The sequence below is a fragment of the Ostrinia nubilalis genome, chromosome 18 (genome assembly GCF_963855985.1).
Source record: "Ostrinia nubilalis chromosome 18, ilOstNubi1.1, whole genome shotgun sequence".
Taxonomy (NCBI): domain Eukaryota; kingdom Metazoa; phylum Arthropoda; class Insecta; order Lepidoptera; family Crambidae; genus Ostrinia; species Ostrinia nubilalis.
This window is the reverse complement of record NC_087105.1, coordinates 3,708,682-3,735,353: the sequence shown is the minus strand read 5'-3', so window position 1 is coordinate 3,735,353 and position 26,672 is coordinate 3,708,682. Positions and strand designations below refer to the sequence as shown.

Here is a 26,672-nt window from a genome sequence, read left to right as displayed (position 1 = left end):
ATTTAGAACTAAACCAAATCTAACAATCGGATGTGTATTATTTCTTAAACTGTCATTGACTTTGATTAGACACAAAATAATACCTTTAAAGAAACTATAATAACTTATTTCAATCATGAAAATTACCCACTTACGAGCAACAACTACGCGAACAAATTCTAGCAATTAATGAAAAAAAGATAGCATAGAATAAAAAAGCCAAAAAGAAGATAAACTTAAGTTTTCAACAAAAGTGCAAAAAGCATGGCAAGCAGCCCTACCACCCCCTCCCAGCCCTTTGCACCGGTTATTCCAGCCAAAACAAACGGAAACTTTGCGCCTCGTGCTTTGGCTCAGTGTTTATCTGTTGTGATCGAGCTTTAGGCGCTTTTGTTTCAAATAATAACGTTATAACTCCAAACTTTACCTGGGATATCTTGTCCTTTTGGAAATCCGTACATTTAGAAGGCTAAATAAGTTGATGCAAAGCAATAATATAATAGCAACGTAAATATATCTAGTACTCTTATAATAGTACGTAATGTATAATCGACGAACAACTGTAAGCTACATGAGCAAAATGAGCACTCGGCTCTAAATTAAATTTTCGCAAAATATGCATTTCGTAAAAGAGGATATTAAAACATACAAAAATACCTACTTAAATTACATATTAACACTCCAAAATTAGTCCTTTGCCAACTGCGTAGCGTAGGCCCAAATCTATCAAAGTCCCATTTACTGCATCATGCTTCATTTAAGTTAGTCAGCTGGTTCATTTACAACATTACTCATCATCAAGTTATGAGTAGGAAAACAGCTGATCGCTAGTCCTTTGTTTCCCGCTAATACTAAGCAGTGCACACTGCCATCTAGTGACGCATACAGGAACTCTTGCTGTAAGTTTAGAACGCCGAACTGAAAGCAATGAACCCTAATCACTTTCGCGCAGTTCGTCCAGTCGATCACAGATGGCACTAATGGCATGAAAAGCTGGAAAATTCCCAAAAATTTCTATTGATAACATTTTTCATATCGCGCTAGTACCTACATCGTGTATTGCAAAGTACTTCTTAAAATGATTATGATGAAAAACACACCCTACATCACTCCAGTTAAGGTTCATACTTGCTAGAACTCTATCGTGTTTAATTAATGTTGAATCGTATTCAGTTTATTTTAATAATTCAATTTATCCTCGATTTTAAAAAACTATTTGCTTACTAAGGGCCCAACACGTTTTTTAAACGCGTCGAAGGCGCATTTTTTCCTACAAACGTTATAGACATAGAGTCGTAGACAGACAGACTGGATCCGACTTTCGTGTAACGTGTGTCGCGTCTGCTATCGCATCTACATCTGCAGTGCTAAAACGCGCGTCCACTTCACTTAAGAAACGCAATGTCCATAGGCCCTAAAGTCCCCCAATTTTCCAGCCGGAGCGTCTGATGTCTCCCTACACCGCCATCATCCGCCGCAGCGGCAACCCGTTCGAGCTGGCGCACGTGACGGTGTCGTGGCTGATCGGCGCCGGTTTCGACGCGTACGTGGTCGTCGGCTGCGCCAAACGCGACATCTGCATGGCCATACGGTACAGGACCATATGCCCGGAGATCCCCGACGAGAGAGAGGTCAGTATTAAAAAAAAAGACAGAAATAATATGAATTTAATACGTACGTGACGGTCGCGGTGTCGTGGCTCATCGGCGCCGGCTACGACGCATACGTGGTCGTTGGCTGCGCCAAGCGGGACATCTGCATGGCCATTGGGTATCGGTATAGGACCATATGCCCGGAGATACCAGACGAGAGAGAGGTCAGTATTAAAAGAAAAAGAAAGAATATACGCACGTGACGGTGTCGTGGCTCATCGGCGCCGGCTACGACGCGTACGTGGCCATAGGCTGCGCCAAATGCGAGATACGACGAGAGAGAAGTTAGTGAACTTCATCGTTTGTGACTTACCATAAATCTGTTCATGCTGAGGTAGGCCTTTGCTCAGAAGTTGGAGGTTTTATAGCTGAAATGCCGATGATGATGAACCATACTGCAACACTGTTATTTCTACATAAAAAAACGTATAGAAACATAAGTAAACGATGGCGAAAGCTGCTGACTGTTTAGTAACTCTATTGGAAAAAATCGTGGCAGAGGTAAAGTTGTGTTCCTACGACTGCTACGACTACGAGACTACGAGGAACAATTTCGTAGCTACGACGCATGTAATAGTCTATGAAAGTTTGTACAGCTATTCACCGCTAGAGGCGCTGTGTAAATTATAGATTTATTTAGGTTACAATTTCTTTAGCTACAACTGTGTATTATTTTTACCCGAAGGAGGATGTTTTTCGTTATATTTTACCACGAATAATGTATAATTTTTAGGTGATAATAGAGCCCGAGCCGCCTTCCGAAGAACCTCGCTACAGGCTGGTGCCGCTACCGGACCTGACCTCCAAGTACTGCAAGGAGATGGACGACAAGGAGGCCGAGAGGAAGCAGGCCGAGCTTGACAAGATCGAGAGGGAGAAGCAGAGGAAGATTGCGGTAAGTAATAAACAATTTAACAAATAATTACGTGGTAAAACTTCTCTAAACCTAAGAATAGACGTCGCAACGCAACGCAACAACAACTTCTACTTACTTTAGAATTTCATTTGAATTTCTCCCATAGAGTCCTAAAAGAAACCGCACATGCTGCTACGACTATTTTGAAGCTGATTTGAAATGCATTGCAATCGCATTGCGCCGTCTATTCTGGCCCTAAAAGAACGTAATGCTAATATTTAATAGTGCACCGTTTTACTAGCTTTGAAATAAAGTAAAAAATCAGCCAAAAGTTGGCAAAACTTCATGATATCTATGGGAAAATCACATTTTAACTGCTCAAATGAATGATTATTAAATTAAAGCAGTGTGTGATGTGGTATTAGTCTGTCTGCGTCATATAATAATATGCTACTTACTCTTTTAAAGACACTCTTATTAAGCTAAAGTTTTAGGGATCCACAGCATATCTTGTCTTAAGATTATTTTTATTACTATAAAATAACGACGGTATTCGACAGGAGCTAGAAGCCCCGCTTCCAGACCCCATCGATGGTTGGCGCACCCATGCCTGGGTGCTAATACTGCCTGGGCCCATGGGAGTGGAAGTACCCTTCTTCATCGAGCCCAGCGAGGGCAAGGCACACTCGCTGGACGCGCCGCAGTACCAGAACCTGGAATCGGTGTATAACCATGAGAACTACTATGTGAGTAGATAGTGAGGTAGATAGCTAGTAGCATCATAGACCAATCATCGTAAGCCAGACCTAATCGACGACTGGTGCAAGCTCAAACTCAAATAAAACATTTGGCATAACTTAGAATAGAATAACTTACTTGACTTAAGGTCCTATGTCCCCTAGATGGGGCAGAGAGCGTCCACAACAGTCCTCCATCGCGTTCGGTCTTGAGCTTCGCGTTTTCTGCCGATTTTCTTCGCCTTTTGGCATGGAAATCGCAGAATTTTATTAAGATACGTAGTTGTTATTGTTGTGCTCTTCCTCTCTGTTATACAGAAGTCTCCTTCCTCTCAACTATACCTCCACCAAAATTAGAAAAACATCCTCAACTTTATCGTTATTTACACCAGAAAAATGCATACAAATTTTAACTATTATAACACAAAAATAATATTACGAAAATAATACATTAATTAATGTATAATAATAACCCAACTCGAAGTTACCTCCTCCAACGTCCTAACTAAAGGTGAACCTGCAAAGCTGTGCCGACGGCCTCGGCGCGCTCAACTTCGACCTGATGGACCTGACCTGCTGGGAGCACCTGATTGCTGGAGAGCCCTTCCACCGCCGTCTATTCGTGGGCATCGACGTGGCTGACAAGCGAACCGCTGTGGAGACGGAGAAGCATCTGGACATACCCGCCAGCTGGGTGGAGAAGCTGGACATTAGCGCTGATGGTAGGTATAGATCGATTCATCCACGAAGACGCGCCCTTCCATTCTTCCGCTAATGTTTTCATGAGTGTTATCGGTACACGCTAAATTATCAGTGCACACGCACACTACAATAATGACGCTCAGATTGCTCGGATCAAACTCCCCGCACCCCGCGCTTCCTTCGACCAAAAATTGGTGGGGTGCGTCTTCGTGGATGAAACGATCTATAGTAGAGACGTTGCGCTATGTCACACTGCCAATGTATCTAAGATACTCTTAAGATGCGTATAATAATTTAACAAGTGTCATTTTTTATAGTTACTTTTGTGAAGCCTCAATGTAACCTTGTTGGTGTTCAAATAAATAAATAAACTAGAGCATTTACTTGTAACAGGCCGCTCTATGACATGTTTTAGTGAACCCTTTCACGAATCAAACGTGTATTGGACACTGAGCTATTACCATTGTCTACCTTTCGTAAGAACGTTACATTACATAGAAATGCTCCAGAAAGTCTAGTACATAATAATATATCCATCACAATAGTTACGCCTGTTTCAGAATACGAGCAAAGATACCCGGGCAGCTATAAAGTGATACGTTACAAGAAGGTGGTTTTGGAGAAGTTCGCACCGTACTCCGAGAGGGATGGGATTGTGAAGCGAGTCAAGATTTTTGATGATTACGCGTACACTGTACCATTATTGACGTAAGATTTTTTTCAAAAAACCAATCCAAACAGGATAAATAATTTTATTCCTTCTGTTTATCTTCAAACTTAACCACAGACTTTGTTTTAATAGATAAATTATTTTCAGGTACGAATGGTACAAAAATCGAGTCGACAAGATGGAAACTGTAAAGATAGATCATGTTGGTAGAGAAATTCGTGAAACTTTCGGGATTGGCAGAAAGGATCACCTTATAAGTGAGTCATCTTGATACTAATTTCATCTCATGGGTTTATAAAGATCACTTTCATCTTAACTATGAGATTAAGGCTGGGTTGCACCATCTTACTTTAACTTTGACAAACGTCAAAAATCTGTCAAACTCCATACAAAAAACGCCGGATAACGTTTTAGTTACGGTCAAAGTTAGGTGGTGCAACTCAGCCTTAGAATACAGGGACAGGTAACGTATTCTATCCTTGGGTTTTGAGAGAACCAATTTTTACTATTGAAATGACTATTCCAGAACACGTGTACTCCATCGATGCCCCCATCGTGTCAGTGGAAGGGGTCCGCACGCTGGAGTTCAACTACTACGCCCGGTTAGACCACCTGACCAAGCTGGTCTGCTCGCCTCTGACCTTTGATGAGCACTACACCAACAGAGATGATAGGTGTTTGATTAGAACTCAGGAATACTAAGTAGCTTTGACTTAATTAGTATCCATCCACGTAGTTGTAATGTAACTTTATATAGAGACGTCAGACATGGCTCGATTGAGTCTACCTACATGCTCTGACAGTAAAAAGAACTTCTGTTCATTGGAATCAGATTTGGCTTTTTCACAAATAGTTTAAATGGTTCAGATACCGCATTACTTTTTAAATTTGGAGATAGTGCTATTAATTTGAATTTGAGCCTCAATGTGAGCTACTCGAATACCCAGGTTTTTTGTTTTTAATTTCTTTGTTTTGTTAAAATTACCTACTTTTTTGTTGCCGTTAATGTTTCATTTACAGACTAGAATCCCGAATAATAACATATACCGAAGGGAACAAAGCAGAACCCAAGCGGCAAGTGAAAGACGTGGTAGAGACTTACAGCAGGAACTACGCCATAGAGTCCAAGGACGACGTCTGGAAGAAGATATTCCATATCCAGGAAAACACCATAGAGCTGCTGTACCACTATGCGTACAACTTTGTGACGAATAACACTAGGCACTTCATCAAACCTAACTTGGCTGAGACTGGGGGCAGGATATTGTTTTATCCTGACAAGACGTCTGGGTACATTGTGAGTTATATTTATTGATTGCCTAACCTACCTATACAGGGTGGAATTTTGTAATGCCACCTGGAGGGAAAGTACTTTTAATATTGTAGATAGAAAATTTTTCTCAAAGAAAACATTCCTTTATTTTTAAAAAGAAATAGAACTGCATTCAAAGATTTCCAAAAAATTGCATGCTACACCCGGGAATCGAACCAACTACAATCTGTTAAAAATTACACCCTGTATTTTTATTGCATCGATCGATTAACCCTAAGGTTAAGTATAAGGATGAAATCTCTCTAACAAACTTATTAAATCAAATGAAAGGAAAACCATGAAATCTTAAATTATCTTAATTATTTACAGAAAATTGTATGGTATGGTAGTGAATTCTCGAAAAAATTACGAAAATCTTTGAATGCAGTTCTCTTTCTTTTTAAAAATAAAGGAATGTTTTCTTTCAGTAAAATTTTCTATCTACAGTATTAAGAGTACTTTCCCTCCAGGTGGCATTACAAAATTCCACCCTGTATAATGACTTACTTGACTTATGGTCCTATGTCCCCTAGATGGGGCAGAGGGCGTCCACAACAGTCCTCCATCTCGTTCGGTCTTGAGCTTCTCGCTTGATCTCGCTCCAGGTCTTGCCGATCTTCTTCGCCTCGTCCGCTACAGTGCGCCGCCAAGTTTGCCTGGGTCGACCACGTTTGCGTTTTCCTTGGGGATTCCAATCCAGAGCCTGCTTAGGGATGTGATCGGGGTCCCTTCGGAGAGTGTGGCCAATCCAGTTCCACTTGCGGCGCTTGATCTGCTGGTCGATCGGAATTTCGTGGCAGCGTTCCAATAGCTCGACGTTGGAGATTTTCTCGGGCCAGTATATGCCGAGAATTCGGCGAAGGCAGCGGTTGATGAAGACCTGCAGCTGGTGCGAGATAACCTTGGTGACCTTCCACGTTTCACACCCATAGAGCAGAACGGATTTAACGTTGGACCCGAATATTTTGATCTTGACCCTTCGGGTCAATTTCCGTGACTGCCATATTGGGCGAAGTTGTGCGAAGGTAGCTCTGGCCTTGGCAATGCGCGAAGTGATGTCCTCTTCGGTACCTCCAGTTTCTGACACGACGCTCCCGAGGTAGGTGAAATTGTGGACTCGTGCCACATCCTCTGCACCAATCCGTAATGGCGTGCAATTTCTCACTCCAGATCGCATCTCTTGGGTTTTTTTTTTTTTTTTTTATGTGATAGGAGGCAAACGAGCAAACGGATCACCTGATGGTAAGTGATTACCGTCGCCCATAGACACCCGCAGACCCAGGGGCGTTACAGGTGCGTTGCCGGCCTTTAAGGTAAAGATACGCTCTCCTCTTGAAAGCTTGCAGGTCGTATCCGTCCGGAAACACCGCAGACGACAGTCCATTCCACAGTTTGGTTGTACGGGGCAGAAAGTTTCTAGAGAAACGTACTGTTGTGGACTGCCAACCATCTAAGTGATGGGGGTGGAAGTGCTGTCGGGTCTTCCGGCAGTTAATTTTGAGCCCTGTGATACCCGCTTCTCGATGTAGGTCATCAAGTTTGGATTGCATATCGTGATGCGTGTGGCTCAGCAAACAGAGGTCATCAGCATAATCTAAGTCTTCTAAGACTCCGATTATACCCCACTCTATTCCACGCCGTTGGTCTTGATATGCGCGATTCATGACTCCATCCAAGACAACCAGAAAGAGAAGGGGCGAAAGCAGGCAGCCTTCCTTCCTTCGGAGATGAGGCCGTCGTGAGTCACCGTACAAGAATATTTCCTGTAGATGGCCTTCAGTAGGTCGATGATTTTCGGCGGGACACCAATGTCAGCGAGTCGCGACCATATACTTGCCCACTTCAGCGTATCAAAGGCTTTTTCAAAGTCTACAAAGGTTAGGTAGACTTCCCTTTGCCATTCTGATGTTTGCTCCGAAATGATACGCGAAGTATTGATCTGGTCGGTACACGAGTGGTTCGGGCGGAAGCCAGCCTGTTCCCTACGCAAAAGAGGTTCAACGGCCCCCGATAACCTATTCAAGATAATCTTGCAGAAAACCTTTGACGGTATCGAGAGCAAAGTGATACCTCTCCAATTGCTACACTGGCTTAGATCCCCTTTCTTTGGCACAGTAATTAACCTATATAATAAGGTTTACTTAACAAAATTCCACTGTTTCTCAAATTACAGAGCCTTATCTAATTTATGGGACTCTTTTGAACTTTAACTAGCATATTCCATCGACACCCAATGAAATATCTGAAAGCACAATCCGGAAATAATTTATTCTCAGTTTAATGCTCGCGTCTTTCGCACACATTCCTCACACACATTCGCAGAATATCGTACAGAAACGTGAGTTTTGCGTTTTTGACACATCGCTTTGCTAAGCCGTTATCACTGCAACTGCAGAGCCTGCCGAAAGAACTAGGAAATAAAACAATTTTATTGATGCTTGACAAAATGCTTAGCACATCTTCGCCAATAAAGTAATCAGAGAACTGCTCTCTAATCGCTTCTTTTCATGTTGCAACGGACTCCCAAACATCCCTAATTCCCCATCTTCTAGGCTGACCCCTGCGCCGCCTTACCCCGGCCTCTAAACGTATACTACGCACTCTGCGACAACATGACCTGGGAGTACAAGACCACCAAGCACATCCGCGACCGCGAGACCGACATCAACGGGTACCTGCGGCAGAGGCACAAGGAGCTGACGGAGCCGATGCTGTATGTGGCGCTGTTTGATACTGAGAGGAACGAGGCGGCGAAGAAGGGCTGGAAAGAACAGGTGAGGCATTACTGCTTACTGAAAACGTAAAAATAAATAAATTTTACAACCAATCTATGGTCAATTACTTACAATCTGAACTGAATACGTGAGGAAGAATAAATGAGCTGATGATGATGTATTGATGATATAGTTTTAATAAAAGCTCCAGATAACTTATATGTAACTTACGGTACCTTATATTTTCATCCATTTATACTTAGGGATTAGATTTTTCTGCTAATCATTCGAGGTCAGCTAGCACCAGCAGATCTATGAGCTTGTGTTACAAGTGTGTTTTCCGCTATAATGGACAGTATTATACAGTGGTGACCACACTCTCACGAATCGGTAATCCCATGCCAAAACCTTTGGATTTTTTGTCAGAATCAAAGATTGATTCAAACTTCTCCATTATCAAATTGCCTGGTTCTAGGAAACCCAAAAAGCCGAAGTGACTGAACGAGAGAAGGAGGCCGAGATTGATCCTCTGGCGCCGTACCTCGCTCGCATGTTCGGAACTGGCCGCGGCACCGGCGCTCCGCTTACCGTCAAGGAGGCGACCTTGGTCAGGGAGCAGTGCATCAACGACTTTAAGGCCAAACAGCTGGTACGACAGAACTTGGTGCAGGAGCGGTTTGATAAGGTACGTAACTGCTTTTGTTGGGAAGAACAATAATGTTGCTTAATTCTGTGGTCTTATAGTGTGTTTTTGTGTCTCCCAGTAGTGAGCCTAGAGTCCTTATTCCCTAAAACACTGTAGTCCCTAGAGCCCTTAGTCATCGTCAGCCACGATCGTGCTCGTAGTGCTCGTACACAGACAGCACACGATAAATAATACCTGAGTTATTTTTTAGTTTGGATCATGGTTACTTTGATGCATTGTTCCTAAAATATACCACAGGCAATTTTCTTACCAGTGCAGCAGTGGACGGGACACACGGATGAAAACTTATTCTTAATACTTTCAGCTCAATTCGGAGTACAAGGCGAAGAGGCTGTGGTACCTGGCCAACCAGTTTATACTTACGCCTGAAAAGGAGAGCGCTTACTTCGCGGCCAGGTAATATTTTCATAGCTATAATACATTTTTAATTTATGTAGTTTAGGTTTTCAATCATAGGTAGGAACTCAAATGCTTAATAAAGTTATTATTATTTTTGATAACGGCTAAATCAGCTCAACTGGTCAATATGAATGGCCACCATTAAGATTCAGCCAAACATTCGCCTTATTTCGACTGAACGCCTTAACACGTTTAACGCTACGCCACGCTTAATTTGATCATTCGCTATTTGTTAGCATGGCTTTGTCAAACAATAAATTATCAGGAAAAAGTTCTCTCAATTTTTTTAAGCAGTGCTATTAAATAACGCTAAAATCGCTCTGCAACTGTACCTATAAATAATGCTATAACGGCTATATAACGCGGTGATAGGTAGGCGTTTTATTTTGTTATGCCTTAGCTAGAGATGTGCCGCTGAGAAAGTTCTCGTTCCCGGCAATATTCCCAGTGAGAATATTCTCGAGAACCGAGAACGCTCCCGGGAATAATCTCAGTGTTCTCGACAGAATACATTTAGTTTTAATTTTAATTTTGTTGTTTATATGTGATATTATTTGTAATGTTTCGATGTTTTATTAACTGGGCGTTAAGACTAGTCGTTATAAACAAGGCATGAAACGTGTGAGTGAGATATTGCTGTCTTGCTCACTCTTTTCGTGGCGAACGCGTACCGCGGCTTTAGGACTCGGCTACGGTATTTGAACATCAGTGTGCCTCTGAGTTTTAAGGCCCTTGCCACCCTGGCGGATTGCAAGCGGATTCAAAGTGGATTTAAAGCGGAGTGGCGACGCGACGGAGAAGCCGCGTGAAAATATCGTAAAGCTTCCCAAAGGCTGCCCAGCCGAGCTGGATTCGATGATCGACCTTTTTTTTTCGAAATTGGACCTACCTAACTGGACTATTTGTCCCAGGTATACATTATTGTCAACAACCTCGAGTGTAGAGTCTCCAACTTTTAGAGGAGTGGGTGCAACACGGTCTTTAGACATGATTTTTAAATCTTGTTCATTTTGAGACCCACTTGTTGAGAGACTCTATTGAGGCCATCGAGCATTGTGCCTAGATCTTCCACGATCTCAGCCATGACTACGATAACGTCTGCTGTCTGGGTGATGTACTCACCGTTAATATTTATGCTGAATCCGCTCCAGCCCAGAAGCTTGAAAACATCTTCCAGGGCGGTAGTGATGACGTCTCCCTGTCTCACCCCTCGCTGCAACTGGATAGGTTTCGGGTCCTGATCTTCAAACGGACTGTCACAGTGGCGTGTTTGTACAAGCCTTTCAACACTTTAATGTATCAATAGTCAATTTGGCACAGTTGAAGAGACTGAAGCACTGCCCATGTTTCAAACGAATCGAAGGCTTTCTCATAGTTCACAAACGCAAAGTGGCTGATTATACTCCTTGATCTTCCGTATAATCTGCCGTTGCGTATATTATTATGGTATATGGTACTAAAGCATTTTCGGGAACCGGCTTTTTCGGGGGGCTGAAAGTCGTCGAGCCTGCTAGTGTGACAATTCGTAATGACTATCGAAAACAGCTCGTAGACATGGCTCAGAAGCAAAATGGGTCTATAATTCTTCAACAAGGTTTTGTCACCTTTTTTAAAGAGGAGTATTACCATTCTTCTAAGTGTCTGATCAATCTAGATAGCACGTATTTTCTATAAAAATGTGTCAAATGATCCGTCAGACAGGCTATCCACAACTTATCCAGAAGTGGCGAAACAGGCCCTTACTAAGCGATTGTGAAATATGCCCTTAATGTCAAATAAGAATAGTTTAAAAAACTAACAACACGCTTTTAGGGGAAAGTAGTACGAGTTGATCCCCTGGGGTAAGATGATCTTTCGCGATTGTGCTGAAACCACTAACGACATTTAGTTTCTTTCACTGGTAAAACATAGCTCTGGACACCTCCCCGCCTCAGTCAAATCGTAATGGTGGCGTGAGCGATACATCGAATTTGACGAGAAAAAAGAAAAATTGTGTACTTCTGATCTAAAATAGGCATGACTTTGAACTTATGTTACTTTTATTCAAACAATGTTAAATGTAATTACTGTTGTCGTTAGGCTTTCTATTATGTTTAATTTTAATATTTTGGCCATAAAAACGTAGCCGCGTACTTGTAGATTATTTTAGCAAATATTTAACAAAAAGTGGGACTTGGGTCAAGATGATCCCTTCCTATATGTACGAGATGATCCCTGGAAATTAAAACAAAAAAGTCAATGGAGTAGGTAAAGGGAAGTGAAATAAAAGAAAGAGAACTTCATATAACTCACCTGAGTCTGAAGGAGATGATACTGAGTGGCTGTACTGAACAGAAAAGTTTTCAAGCGATACCAAGGGTGAAGGATGGATAAAATGTTATGCATGTGGAAAATGGGGCCATAAAGCATGTGCTGGGGTAGAGGGTGATGAAGCAGGTGAATTTATTTGTGATATATTCAACACAGCTCCAGCCACCACAGTTTCAATTATTTAAACGCTTTTTAGCAGGTAACTAAGAAAGAATCAGTTATTTTCGTTATTTAATTCGTAAATGTTTTTCTTTTCTGACTTTTTAACGGTTTGTTCGCATAATTAGGTACTCCGAAAGGAATATAACCAGAAAAGAATAGATCATAGAACAGAATCATAGGGATCAACTTACCCCTACCTGGGGGATCATCTTACCCACAGGGGTGTACAAGATGATCACTTTGTAAGGTTTTGCAAAAAATGAAATATTTTAATGAAACCTTAATTAATTTCTGGTTTTGAGTATAAGGAAAGTTGGTTAGATAAATATACTAGTAGTAATCGTCTTTATTTTTGGTTTACCTTGAAAAATATGTATTTTACAGCGATTCCCGCTTAAGGGGATCATCTCGTACTACTTTCCCCTAATTACTAACAGCACTAAAATGATGATGATTTTTTGGCTTCACTGATGTCCAGACATCATCTAGCATTAAAGTGCTCGAAAAGACAAATTCAACGAACCCAAACTCGATTAGTTTCCGCCGTTTCGTTTAGGAGTTCCTATGGCTACCTCCTGACTCCATCATTAGGACCCTGGACATTATCTAGCACTTAAAGATCTCGAAAAGACATCCAATGAACCCAAACTTGATGTGATTCCGCCGTTTCGTTTAGGAGTTCTTTTGGCCACCTTCCAGTCCCATCATCAGACCAGCTGGTACCACAATATTGTATTGTCATTTCTAATCTACATATAATTGTCAAGTTTCATGATGATACAAGACTTAGAAGTGCGTGTAATTCAGATTCTAAGATTCCATTGCATAGTTAGTTACATACAGGATGACCTAATAAGAGCGTGTTAAAAACGAAAAAATGGGCAGTTACATTATTTAATTACGTGTAAAAAGAAATTTCTGTCATCTTACATATCATTATAACGACATTTCACGACGAAAAAAAAAATATAATCAAGGTGCAGTTGCCAAGAATATTGCCGAGAAAGTTCCCGAGAATATTCTCGGGAACACTGAGAATATAGCCTTTCACTGCAAATAGAGTGTATTGTTTAATATACACTTATAAATCTGTTGACTTAATTTAATACTATTTTACTTAAGAAAGTTCGTTTATTTCCATTTGATAAACATGATTCTCAACCTTTCTCACTTAGGAGAACGCTCCCGGGAACGCTCCCGAGAATATTCTCAGTCGAGAGAGCGTTCTCGGGAACGGCACATCATTGCTTAGGGCTATATTTCACCGGGACACCATGGCGGCGCAACCAGTCGCCGGATACCAACAAAATGTACCTATAGAGCTTTGCGCAACCAAACGGACACCAGGTGAGTAACTCTATAGAGCTGTATACATTTTGTTGGTAGCCGGCGACTGGTTGCGCCGCCATGGTGTCCCGGTGAAATATAGACCTTACTCATACTTATTTCTTTATCAGTGCCGAACTGGCGTTCAGCGTTCACACGCTAGAGGTGCGGCTGACGAGGCACAAGGACCTGTCAGGCCCCAGGTTCAAGATGCTGGAAGAGTATCTGGACAAGCACCCGTTGCTGCGAGACTACAACCGCATGAGGCACTATTACAAATACAAATAATTTGTATTATATTGATACACTGATCTAGGCTGGCTTTTGTAGAGACGCCAGCATTTTTCATCAATCGAATTAGGTTCAAATTCTATTGTGGAAATTGATTTTTTGGATTATTGATGTGCTGGAGGCTGTATTTTGAACTTTACATAAAGCCCTTGTAAGCACCACAAGTTTTTCACAAAAAATTCTAGTAAGTTATTGAATTATGTGATCACACTTGAAATAATATGCTTTATAATAGTGTATTTTGTTAAAACGTGCAATATGATGAGAATATTTTAGAGGTTTAATATTGTTATTCTATATTTATGCTGTTAGTAGAACTATAGCAAAATAAAACACTTAAAAACGTTTTAAATATTTATTTTATTGTAAGTATTTCGTCGAGTATTTCGTCTTTATTTCTTTGAAATTAAAAGATGCAAAGTACAGTTCCATTAAAAAAAACTGTTGAATATTTGTCCCAACGATTTTACATTTCATTGCTTTCAAATCTCTGCAATGTGAATTTATAGCCTGACCAGGAACATAAAAACCCTGGCATAGAGGCGCGCCAATTGCATTTGATAGTGCAACACTGAGTACAGTCGTACCTGTGTTAAATTAATAGGCTATAATTTTATGTATCAGGATTCAGGATTACGGACTCATTTGATATTTTCATAAATTAAGGAAAAAAGATTATAAGGTAACCTGGTTTAAATAAATTAAATGAAACCATCAATCGAGCTAGTAGGATTTATTTTATTTTTCATCAATAATCAAATTCAGAACTTGAATATTCAACTGCAATGTCTGCTCATGAACGCTTCAAACTCGGTACTTTTTCCCAATTCCATAAAATTCAACACTTACAAAGTGACAAAAAACTTTAAAATAGGTAGTTGAAACCAGTGCCGTATTATCCATAAGGCACTTTAGGCCAGTGCCTAGGGGCCCACTATGACCAGGGGCCCAGCAATCCCGATAAAAAAATTAAAAAAAAATTTAAGATTATTTTTATGCAACAAAACTCAAACCACCTCAAAACTTCGCCTTATTTTGGTTTACACATTCAATAGTCATATTTCGATATTGTGGAACCTAATTCATTTTCGTAACGTCACGTTGGCATTACTGTTTTGGTTTATATGACAGGTCGACGGTCGACGCCCTTCAGAGGCTAAAAAGCCTCACTGCGGAGGCTAGGGAGAGGGGTGAGGGGTTCGATATAGCAAACGCTTTCAATACCATCCCTCATTCCACTATACTCTAGGCACTTCAACATCACAGAGTGCCTCAGTACCTTCGAGCGCTGCTGGCCGATTACATACGGGACCGCGAAGTCCTGTATGTTAACATAGACGGCCAGCTCAAACGGCGCGGCATAGCCAGCGGGGTTTCGCAGGGTTCGGTGCTCGGTCCACTCTTGTGGAACCTAGGCTTCAACTGGCTCCTCCGGGGCGTCCTTCTCGCGGTCATATGCTATGCGGATGACACACTGGTCACTGCCCGGGGAAGACATTAGGGGGCCACGGCACGGCTGGCGTCGGCGGGCGGCACATTAGTCGCTCGCAGAATACGACGCCTCGGCCTGAAAGTCACGCTGGAGAAGACTGAGGCCCTCTTCTTTCCAGGGCCTCGCCAGCGCGCCCCTCCCGACACATTGTGGTTGAGGACGTTAGGATTGACGTCAAAGGCCAGATGAAATATCTGGGTCTCACGCTTGACGGGAGATGGCATTTTAGCCCGCACTTCAACGGGCTAGCGCCCTCAAGGCAGCCGGCGCACTGAGTTGGCTCCTCCCGAGTTTGGGAGGGCCACAAACGAGGTGTCTTCGACTTTATGCCGGCAGCGTTCTGAGGAGCATGGCGCTGTATGGCGCCCCAATCTGGGCGGACGCACTCAACAAAAGGGAGAATGCTGCCCTTCTGCGCAGACCCCAGCGGGCCATAGCGCAGAGGGTCGCAAGGACCTACCTACCGCTTGCCTACCGCACGGTAGGGCACGCTGCGGCGTGCGTCCTCACTGGTACTCCTCCTTGGGAGCTAGAAGCTGGGGTCTTGTCTGTCATCTATCACTAGATGGCAGACCAGAAGGCGCGTGGAAAGCGCCCGGCCCCGGAGCAGCGCGGCGCCGTCAGGCAGATCATGATCGATCGCTGGAAGGAAGACATGACTCTCGCGCAGTTTGGCTGCCGCACTCTAGACGCCACTGGTCCTGTTCTGGACCAATGGTTGGAACGACCGCACGGGTTCCTCACGTTCCGTCTGGCGCAGGTGCTGACCGGGCATGGCTGCTTCGGTTCGTACCTGCATATGATCCCCGCTGTGCCACAAATGCGGCGCAGTGGATGACACGGTGCTGCACACCCTCGCGGTCTGCACAGGTTGGGAGGAGCAGCGCCGTGTCCCTACTGCGGTCGTGGGCCGGGATCTTTCGCTTCCTAGCCTGGTCAACGCCATGCTGGGAAGTGAAGGATACTGGAAGGCGGTCGCCTCCTTTTGCGAGGAGATCATCCTTCAGAAGGAGGCAGCGGAGCGCGAGCGGGAGAACGATCCTCTCGCCTCATCGCTCCGCAGGCGGAGAAGTGGGTGGAGAAGGCAGTTGTACGACCGTTCTACTCTGCCCCCAGTTGGCGGCCAGCAGGCCGGGAGTGCGGGGGCACCCTTGTCACCTCCGTCTGACGGAACGGCTTGGCGTTTCGGGCCATTCCCGTCGGACCCCCACAAGGGGGGGCGTGTAATGTCCACCGTGTAGGCGAGCTGTCGCCGGGAGGCTACGGCTGGATACTCGCGACACCCCCACTTGGGCGATGACGGAACGCCGCGGAGGTTTTAGTGGGCATACCCCGTCCTTTTCAGGACGGAGCATAGGGCGCCGGGAGTCCCACACACCACCCTGTCCCCCAGCAGTGGTGACGGTGAGCAAAGCATTTCCACCGCGACAAAAAAAGGGGGGCCCGAAACCAGCTGTGCCTAGGGGCCCCGAGATGGTTAATCCGGCCCTGGTTGAAACAAACCACAGCTAATTTTCAAAGTGGACTGTACTATACGATAAACATGTCAGTCAATTTGACAACCTTTGTTGGAAACATTATTCAATGAAACCATGGTCCGAACCCTTGGTATTTCTCTTCGACAAATACTTTAACACATTGTGAACCACTTTTCTTTCACGACTATAAAAAGATTTTAGCAATTTCATTCACATAATCAATTGCGCACATTTAAAATAAAGTTTGTTTACACTTTGACAGCAATAGACTGACATGCAAGGTGACATGTCAATGAAGTTTTCAGTTACTGTTGCCATTAAAAGAAATTAGTACCATTAGTTTTCCGCAATATGGCGAGGGTTTTTATGTTCCTGGTCGGGCTATACTTATTATTTTTATTAACACGTCACTTTTCATCTTAACCCTTTCACAGACACAAATGAGATTCAACTTTTGTGTTCACTTATTACATCCCGTAGGCTTGTGCTTGGGCAGTGTTGAGGACTGCGGATGATGCCAAGTCGGGTGTTTATTGCTTTAACACTTCTTTAGTTTAAGCCGCATAGTGTCGCAAGAGTATAGTATATTCACATCACTGCGGGGCGTACGACAGTCCCATACTTCGGGGCATACGTGGTGCGTGTGACCAACAGCTACAGCCTGAAAGACTGTGTCAATGTCAAAAGTCGCAGTTGTATAACGTATTTCACATCACTGCGAGACGTACTTTCGTACGTGGGGCGTGCGACATTGGCTAGTGCTTGGTCAACAGCCGGGGAGCTGTGGGTGGCTACGAGATTTTTGTTTTGTTGTTTTAACACTTCACTTTTCAACCTTTCATCAACCACATTGCAGCCAGTAGGGCAGTGTCGAAGGAATCGTAGTATATTCACATCACTGCAGGGCGTACATGGGTCGTACGTAGGGCGTTCGACACAGCAGGCTAGTGCTTCGGAGGCTGTAGGTAGCTACGAGGTATTTTTTATTCTTTTAACACTTCACTTTTCAACCTTTCATCCGCCATTGCAGTTTCAAGGATAGTGTCGCAAGAGTAGCAATAAATTGTATATTCACATCACTGTGGGGCATATTACAGTCCCATATTGCGGGGCGAACGTGGGTCGTACGTGGGGCGTATGACACACGGGCTAGTGCTTGGGCAGCAGCCAGGAGGGCTGCGGGTGGCTGAGGTCGGTGTTCCAGTCGCCGGCGCCGCCCAGCAGGTTGCCGCGCCCGTCGTGCGTGGCCAGCGCCAGCCGCGACAGCTTGTTGGCGAGCGTCGCTGTGACACTAGACACAGCAGGCTAGTGCTTGGGCAGCAGCCAGGAGGGCTGCGGGTGGCTGAGGTCGGTGTTCCAGTCGCCGGCGCCGCCCAGCAGGTTGCCGCGCCCGTCGTGCGTGGCCAGCGCCAGCCGCGACAGCTTGTTGGCGAGCGTCGCTGTGACACTAGACACAGCAGGCTAGTGCTTGGGCAGCAGCCAGGAGGGCTGCGGGTGGCTGAGGTCGGTGTTCCAGTCGCCGGCGCCGCCCAGCAGGTTGCCGCGCCCGTCGTGCGTGGCCAGCGCCAGCCGCGACAGCTTGTTGGCGAGCGTCGCTGTGACACTAGACACAGCAGGCTAGTGCTTGGGCAGCAGCCAGGAGGGCTGCGGGTGGCTGAGGTCGGTGTTCCAGTCGCCGGCGCCGCCCAGCAGGTTGCCGCGCCCGTCGTGCGTGGCCAGCGCCAGCCGCGACAGCTTGTTGGCGAGCGTCGCTGTGACACTAGACACAGCAGGCTAGTGCTTGGGCAGCAGCCAGGAGGGCTGCGGGTGGCTGAGGTCGGTGTTCCAGTCGCCGGCGCCGCCCAGCAGGTTGCCGCGCCCGTCGTGCGTGGCCAGCGCCAGCCGCGACAGCTTGTTGGCGAGCGTCGCTGTGACACTAGACACAGCAGGCTAGTGCTTGGGCAGCAGCCAGGAGGGCTGCGGGTGGCTGAGGTCGGTGTTCCAGTCGCCGGCGCCGCCCAGCAGGTTGCCGCGCCCGTCGTGCGTGGCCAGCGCCAGCCGCGACAGCTTGTTGGCGAGCGTGGCTGTGACACTAGACACAGCAGGCTAGTGCTTGGGCAGCAGCCAGGAGGGCTGCGGGTGGCTGAGGTCGGTGTTCCAGTCGCCGGCGCCGCCCAGCAGGTTGCCGCGCCCGTCGTGCGTGGCCAGCGCCAGCCGCGACAGCTTGTTGGCGAGCGTGGCTGTGACACTAGACACAGCAGGCTAGTGCTTGGGCAGCAGCCAGGAGGGCTGCGGGTGGCTGAGGTCGGTGTTCCAGTCGCCGGCGCCGCCCAGCAGGTTGCCGCGCCCGTCGTGCGTGGCCAGCGCAAGCCGCGATAGTTTGTTAGCTAGTCGCCGTTGAGGTGAGTCCGGCCGCGAGAGCGGCGGGAGCGAGATGCTGCCTGAATCTGCGGGTAACACATTAAAAACACTTTAAAATCTAGTCAGTGTGCCCTTTTATACGCCTTTATCGATTTAGGACAGATAGCGAATACAATAAGTCAATCGGCCGACTATTGGTTGGCTTGGCTAGTATTGAATTACTGAGTCATGATAGAACTGTGTTCGGGAAACACTGATTTAGACTAATGTGGTGATAATAATTATACCATAGACCCAATCCCATGCAGGCAAAATCGTATCTAGTTATGAATACCTATAATAATAATATAATTTATTTATTCAAGTAACATGACTCATTATTTGTTAGTTATAAAGGACTTAACCTATGTTAGTAATAATTATAGTTGAAACATCTAAACTATTCATTAATGTTATTTTTTTTTTTGCACAACTCCTGCGGATGTAGTGCAGCAGTAATTAATATAACGGCAGTCCAGTCTACTCGCTATCATAGACAGGATGCTGTTGGGGCTGCCCCGAACCCTGCGCACCAAGGAGGCGCACCTATGTCCTACCTGAGTGGTAATCATAATTGGCGTGGTCGCTGGGCGTGTCCTGTCCCAGACGCTTGCGGTACTCGCCCGCGAAGTGCTCGATCAGAGTGTCCATCATTATCGCTTGCTTTGAGAATACCTGCAGTAAATATAATGTTATTGTAATATTTTTAAGATAGGTGTTCATTACTGATCCCATATCCGAAATTGAAGTAGGTGCTATAACCAATACTTAAAACAATCATGAATGAACATAACTTAAAAATAAAAATATATTGAAATAAAATTGTACGGCGCGACGCCCCGCCCGCATCCAAAGTGTTAATAGCGAACACTTGCAATGCATTTTATGCAGTTGTTGTAATAAATGCTATTTTGAAACAAATATACTTTCGTGTTATCATACATAGGGTTCTCCTAAGACTGACCTGCGCGACGCCCCGCCCGCAGCCAAAGTGTTAACAGCGAACACTTGCAATGCATTTAAATATGTAGTTGTTGTAATAAATGCTACTTTGCAACAAATATACTTTCGTGTTATCATACATACGAGTATGGTTCTTCTAAGACTGACCTGTAGAATTTTGGAAACCCTGAGTCCATTTTCAACAACCATGAACTGAAGAAAGAGGCACGGTAAGCAGTCTTCGTTGTCGTCAGACGGCAGTCCGATGTCCCAGGACAACTCCTCGTAGAGCAATCCCAGTAACACCGTCTGAGGAAAATATTGGGATCTTCCATCATACATTCCATGCTTGCAAACATTAAAACGGCCAATCGACACTTCAACAGTTAAGATGTTGTCCAATTGTCGGACACGACGCAACGGTACTCTGAACTGTCTCCATAAGTTACATGAACCAGAAATGAGGAGATCCGTAAACGAACTAAAGTCGCTGACATAGTCCGACGGATTAGCAAGATGAAGTGGCAATGGGCAGAGCACATAGTAGTATGCAGAACTGACGGTTGATAGGGCAGCAAGGTTTTGGAGTGAAGGCTACGTATCGGAAAATACAGCGTGTGACATCCACCCAAAAGATGGACCGACTTATTAAGGTAGCAGGAATGCGCTGGATGCAGGCCGCTACCAATCGAGTGATGTGGAAATCATTGGGGGAGGCCTATGTTCAGCAGTGGACGTCCTATGGCTGAATGATGATGATGATGACACTATGGTCACACTCACGCTCTCGGTGTCGTCGATGACGTAGACGCCGTTCGCGTTGACGGCCACGAGCACGGGGATGTCTTCGTGCGTCATCAGGCTGGTGAGACTTCTGGCTGCTCGATGTGTCTCTAGGAGCCCTGTGTGACGTCACACTCACGCTCTCGGTGTCGTCGATGACGTAGACGCCGGTCGCGTTGACGGCCACGAGCACGGGGATGTCATCGTGCGTCATCAGGCTGGTGAGACTTCTGGCTGCTCGATGTGTCCCTAGGAGCCCTGCACTGTGACGTCACACTCACGCTCTCGGTGTCGTCGATGACGTAGACGCCGGTCGCGTTGACGGCCACGAGCACGGGGATGTCCTCGTGCGAGAGCAGGCTGGTGAGACTTCTGGCTGCTCGATGTGTCCCTAGGAGCCCTGCACTGTGACGTCACACTCACGCTCTCGGTGTCGTCGATGACGTAGACGCCGGTCGCGTTGACGGCCACGAGCACGGGGATGTCCTCGTGCGAGAGCAGGCTGGTGAGACTTCTGGCTGCTCGATGTGTCCCTAGGAGCCCTGTACTATGACGTCACACTCACGCTCTCGGTGTCGTCGATGACGTAGACGCCGGTCGCGTTAACGGCCACGAGCACGGGGATGTCCTCGTGCGAGAGCAGGCTGGTGAGACTTCTGGCTGCTCGATGTGACCCGAGCCCTGCACTGTGACGTCACACTCACGCTCTCGGTGTCGTCGATGACGTAGACGCCGGTCGCGTTGACGGCCACGAGCACGGGGATGTCCTCGTGCGTGAGCAAGCTGGTGAGACTTCTGTCTGCTCGATGTGTCTCTAGGAGCCCTGTACTGTGACGTCACACTCACGCTCTCGGTGTCGTCGATGACGTAGACGCCGGTCGCGTTGACGGCCACGAGCACGGGGATGTCCTCGTGCGAGAGCAGGCTGGTGAGACTTCTGGCTGCTCGATGTGTCCCGAGCCCTGCACTGTGACGTCACACTCACGCTCTCGGTGTCGTCGATGACGTAGACGCCGGTCGCGTTGACGGCCACGAGCACGGGGATGTCCTCGTGCGTGAGCAAGCTGGTGAGACTTCTGGCTGCTCGATGTGTCCCGAGCCCTGCACTGTGACGTCACACTCACGCTCTCGGTGTCGTCGATGACGTAGACGCCGGTCGCGTTGACGGCCACGAGCACGGGGATGTCCTCGTGCGTGAGCAAGCTGGTGAGACTTCTGGCTGCTCGATGTGTCCCGAGCCCTGTACTATGACGTCACACTCACGCTCTCGGTGTCGTCGATGACGTAGACGCCGGTCGCGTTGACGGCCACGAGCACGGGGATGTCTTCGTGCGTGAGCAAGCTGGTTAGGCTGCGAACCGGCTGCTCGATCTGCCCTTGAAAGAACGCCGCCCTGCGCACACGCACCGTTTTTAAGCTGGTTAGTTTTTTTTAATTCTGGCGTACAGTTTGTACGAGTGCGTATTTTATAGCGTAAATTAGGTATGTGAGAATTTGATTGATATCTTTTTTACACAGGCTGGCAGTTGAGACCACTGTTTCTCCAACTGCCGAAACAAAAATGGGAACAGACTAAGGTAGCGCAGCTAAAGCCTGGTCCGTGAGCACGTAGAATTTTGTCCAATGACCCCAAGCTACCCATCCTTATCGCTCGCGCGTAATTATATTGCTGTCGCGAATGTGCGACGCGCGCCCGCAGTGATTGTGCGAGCGGGACAAAATTCTACGTGCTCACGGACCAGGCTTTAGTCAAGCTGATTTATTACAATCCCTGCTCCCAACACTTTGCTCCTGCTGAAAATGGATTGAAACAGGTGATCTTACAAGAAGCTTACTAACAGCCGCTCACGAGTACTATCATTAAGTTGAGTACCTACTTATCATTAAAGCGGCTGTTGGTCTTCTGGATGACCGCTTTGCACTAGTAGACTCTAAAAACTAAGACTAGACTAGTCGACTCCCCAGTCAACCCTTTACTTCGAACTCCTGCTATGTTTTTCTGATTAATTCGGGTTTTTATTGGCTGGCGGTCAAACAGTAGATCCTGGCTACACAGGAGTTGCAGCGGTGGGAATAAGATGCGGGAATAGTCCCGTACTTACCCGTAGGTAGCGTGCGTACGAGCATGTGCCAGGTACTTGTGACGCAATTTACGAGGTGGAGCGGCGGCGGGGCGTTGCGCTTGTTCCAGTAACTTCGCCTCGGGGCTCCGCTTGCGGCCCGCGGGGAGTAGCCGCGCCCAACGCCCCGAGCGCGCGTGCTGTGGTAAATACTTGTCTTGTTGCTCTCTGGAAGGATAAGAAATATATTTTCTGACTGTCAACCCTTCATAACCGACAATGCCCATCAACCCAAATTGTGTCTTGTATAATTATAAGTTTTCGGATATTGAATATCCGGCTTGAAGGACCATGTAGTATGATGAAGTGTGCTTAGACTTATTTTGGGTGCAGACAGAAACGCAGAAGTCTGTAATAACTGTTTTTATTTTCAGACACACTTCAGAACTTGCTTCATAGACATAAAAAAGGAATCATCTGCGTTTTTTGCCACAAATGATAAAACCATTCTGATACTGAAAGGCACAATTTTCCATAGAGACTGAAATACACATTTATCCAGAATCAGAATCATCATTTATTTGCTATAAATGTTCAATAAATTCCAATATTATCAATGTAAGATGTCAATATAAATGTTAATAATAGATACTCAATGCCAGCTAAGACTGACCTGAAGAACTTAGCCGTGTGCCGGTGTGGATCGTAAGGCCCGAGTTGGATGCGCGCCTGCAGCCCGCCCAGCATCACGGCCTGCGCGCTTTCCAGCGGGTAGCGGCCAGTCACTACATTGTGCCGCGCCTCTTCGTATAGCAGCTCTTGGATGCGGGAGTCCCTGCCACGGAGATAAAAGGCTACATTCGCAACTGGATAATTCGATGAAGAAAATGGACAGTGGCCTCGATGTTAATAGTGCTGTCGCAAACAAAATATTATGCAAATCTAAAGTACGGCCAACGAGAAGCGATACCAAATGTAAACAAACCCAATGTCATGGGTGAACCCGTCTGACTTTGACATATTTTGGTGGGAGAACGAGACATTACGACAAATACACAAGATGGGAAGAGACAGAATATATTTTCAACTCGACAGTCGTATCGACCTTTTGTATCGCTGCTAGTTGGCCGTACTTTAGGCATTAACTAGGTTTAGTTTGGGCTTTAGCAACTTGAAAGTCAATTCGGCGGCGACATTCAGGAAGATGACACAAGGAGAATTTCAGACTAAGGACTAGCCATGATGACAGTTACGTATTGTCGGATAATCGGTTGTACCTACTATCAATTGTAAGGAAAATTGTGGTCAATACTTATTCATAAGTTTCTTATGACGATCCGATATTTCGATAGTGGCTTCATTTGCCCTAATGTCACATTAGCAAGTGCAACTGAAGATGCAGGTATTGATGGGTAAAACTGTTAATTAAAGTAACTGGTTAATCCATGGTAGGTATACATGAATAAATCTCACTTGATGCCCTCTTCTAAATGCTTCGGAAAGAACACGTTCCTCTGCAGCCTCAAGACGGGCTGGTCGCGCGCCTTCCGCGTCTCCGAGCCGTGTCCGTACCGCTGTAACAACTTCTGCCAGCTCGCCCAGATCTTCCAAGGGCAGTGGTGCGGCTTGAGCTGGATTTCTGCAATAAGAAACAAGAAAACCTGTTTAAAAAGATTTCTACGTGGAATGCTCGAACGAAGGACCAGAACCAGAAAACTGTGGATGAAAATCCGGCTCGAAGGACCAGAAAAATGTGAAAGGAAGTTCTCGTTCAAAGAATCAGAAAACTGGAGGAAAATTCGGAAATTGATGCACAGAAAATACCACCTCATTTCACGGTCCTTTTTTAGATACCTACTGTAACTATATTTTTTTAGATACTTTAACTATATTTTAACTTACCCAACAATGGACTGCACATCCACAAAGCAAAGACGTTCGCTGCCAGACTCCTTGCACTGGGCTGCGTCAGACCCAGTTCCTCAGTAGCCAGGGTGGCATTAAGGAACCTGGAAGCCGTCACGCATGAGGGAACTTCCTCTGAGCTCATCTCTATCATTATGGCGGTTTTGGACATGAGGTACACGCATGTCACAGGGTTTGAGGTCACGCTGGACGAAGAGGCTGTGCTGCCTGATGACCCTGAATGATAAAAAGGAGTAATTTATAACTCCAGTTATTAAAAAGATGAGATGTTAATTAAATGGTATCTACTAGCTATTGCTTATGATAAGATCGTCCCATTAAAATGCAAACGATTTGAGATCAGATCAGCGCCATTTGCAACATCTGAATTCTTTCAACAAGCCATTTCTTTTGAAAAGCAATACAGTTGAACCGAAAATATTTCCGGACATTCTGGCATCAAAGATGACGTAAAATGGAATTATCTGGTCCCTGGAAGCAATTTCTCACCAGGCAGAGGCGGGGATATAGCGCTGGAGGAACTGCCGCCACTCGTGATGGGCTCCGTTGTACTGAAGGAGCCAGCGGCGATGCTGCTGGAACCCGTCTGGTTAGAGCAGCTGCTGAGGTTTGACCCTGAAGAATATTAGCGTAAACGTTTGAAAGGCATCTTTTTCAGCAGAACTTTCAAAAGAATTTCACATTTAAAAGTTCTGCTAAAAGTGCGAAAAACAAAGAGCAAAAAACCCAAAATGGGGAAACCTAATAATTAGAGAAAATTACATTTTTTTTCCTAGTTAATTCTCAAGGTCTGTTAATCGGGGAATTAAAATAGGTAAGTCCCGAAAACCTACTTTTTATGGGACAAGAGGCAAATGAGCTGACGTATCAATCACCTGATGGTGACTCTGACTACCGCCGCTCATAGACACCCGCAACTCCGGGGGAGTTACAAGATATACAGGATCGCTCATACTTTGCTACTGGGTGCGGACTGACTTATTTTCTTGATGCTAAAGTTTTATTTACCTACCCATAACACTTTTCTCCAGCGAGTCCGAGCTATTGCTCTCTTTGGAGTCTGGCAAGGGTTTGTGCGGGTCATGCTTGTCCCACTCGTTGTGCCGTCCCAGGGGGCTGTATGTGAGGTGAGGCAGCCTTTGGGACACTGAATATAAGTGTGCATTGACTTCTGCCTGCAATTTCTGGCTTTGAACGCTGTAATACTCTTCCCGCGACCTAAATTCACTGAAAAGAAATATTGGATAATTTTATTAATTTTTACGTTACCTTTTTATTACTGAAAACAATTGAAGGAATTTAAATGTGGTATGTAATAACAACTACAGTAAACAATAGTTTGCTTACTTGTATTGATACTCTGCTTGCATAGGATAACCACGACGCGAATAATCTACGGGGATGATTGTAATGTAATTCCCACTGTTTTGAACATTCGGATTTTCCCCGTAGGCCCCCATTTCAGATTGATGTTCCATTTATTACTACAAAAACATAGTTTAATCAGTCATTTTCCTAACAAAAATAAATAATACTGATACTTGATGAAAATATCGATCGGACTTCCCGCCTATATCAGTGTTGCCACTTTTTTTTAAATGTTCCAATTAATAAGTAGCTCAGTTTTATAATTTATAAGTTGATAATCTAATTATGACGTTAAAAAATTCTGTAGTATTTTATTTTGCTTCGAAATACAAGTATTATTAACAAAATAACTTATTTAAATAATGAGCTCAATCTATAATCTTAATCGAGTATAATGAACGGCACTATTTTTATCGATCAGCTGCTGT

At 45.3% G+C, this 26,672-nt stretch overlaps 3 protein-coding genes across 3 annotated transcripts in view; 2 read left to right on the top strand and 1 right to left on the bottom strand.

The window, feature by feature from the left end:
- LOC135080848 (coiled-coil domain-containing protein lobo) overlaps positions 1-7,506 on the top strand; it is a 165,696-nt gene extending 158,190 nt beyond the window's left edge. Inside the window, exons 3-11 of the mRNA XM_063975574.1 lie at positions 1,416-1,610; positions 2,365-2,526; positions 3,048-3,233; positions 3,736-3,946; positions 4,487-4,634; positions 4,744-4,853; positions 5,123-5,270; positions 5,617-5,893; positions 7,438-7,506. Of these exons, the coding sequence (XP_063831644.1) occupies positions 1,416-1,610; positions 2,365-2,526; positions 3,048-3,233; positions 3,736-3,946; positions 4,487-4,634; positions 4,744-4,853; positions 5,123-5,270; positions 5,617-5,893; positions 7,438-7,506 (1,506 nt within the window). The remainder of the gene's footprint in view (positions 1-1,415; positions 1,611-2,364; positions 2,527-3,047; positions 3,234-3,735; positions 3,947-4,486; positions 4,635-4,743; positions 4,854-5,122; positions 5,271-5,616; positions 5,894-7,437) is intronic.
- Positions 7,507-8,466: 960 nt separating this feature from the next.
- Positions 8,467-13,882, top strand: LOC135080370 (dynein regulatory complex subunit 7-like). Its single transcript, XM_063975019.1, has 4 exons — positions 8,467-8,682; positions 9,098-9,307; positions 9,633-9,724; positions 13,657-13,882. The coding sequence occupies exons 1-4, from the start codon at positions 8,521-8,523 to the stop codon at positions 13,811-13,813; spliced, it is 621 nt and encodes a 206-aa protein (XP_063831089.1). The 5' UTR covers positions 8,467-8,520; the 3' UTR covers positions 13,814-13,882.
- Positions 13,883-21,090: 7,208 nt separating this feature from the next.
- On the bottom strand, positions 21,091-26,433 carry LOC135080847 (uncharacterized). Its single transcript, XM_063975573.1, has 15 exons — positions 26,224-26,433; positions 25,889-26,103; positions 25,366-25,491; positions 24,853-25,092; positions 24,424-24,589; positions 23,624-23,785; positions 22,993-23,178; positions 22,154-22,283; positions 22,015-22,077; positions 21,876-21,938; positions 21,737-21,799; positions 21,595-21,657; positions 21,456-21,518; positions 21,314-21,376; positions 21,091-21,234 (listed from the first exon to the last, which is right to left on the bottom strand). Exons 1-15 carry the CDS (start codon positions 26,352-26,354, stop codon positions 21,091-21,093), a joined length of 1,878 nt encoding a protein of 625 aa, XP_063831643.1. The 5' UTR covers positions 26,355-26,433.
- Between the last annotated feature and the right edge of the window lie 239 nt (positions 26,434-26,672).

Coding starts and splice junctions, on each gene's coding strand:
- LOC135080370 (XM_063975019.1), top strand. CDS start 8,521: ATGACCTGGGAGTACAAGACCACCAAGCACATCCGCGACCGCGAGACC. Junction 8,683..9,097: donor AGAAGGGCTGGAAAGAACAG/GTGAGGCATTAC, acceptor GCCTGGTTCTAG/GAAACCCAAAAAGCCGAAGT. Junction 9,308..9,632: donor TGCAGGAGCGGTTTGATAAG/GTACGTAACTGC, acceptor TAATACTTTCAG/CTCAATTCGGAGTACAAGGC.
- LOC135080847 (XM_063975573.1), bottom strand. CDS start 26,354: ATGGAACATCAATCTGAAATGGGGGCCTACGGGGAAAATCCGAATGTT. Junction 23,179..23,623: donor CACACGGCTAAGTTCTTCAG/GTCAGTCTTAGC, acceptor TTATCCTTCCAG/AGAGCAACAAGACAAGTATT. Junction 21,939..22,014: donor TCATCGACGACACCGAGAGC/GTGAGTGTGACG, acceptor CTCACGCACGAG/GACATCCCCGTGCTCGTGGC.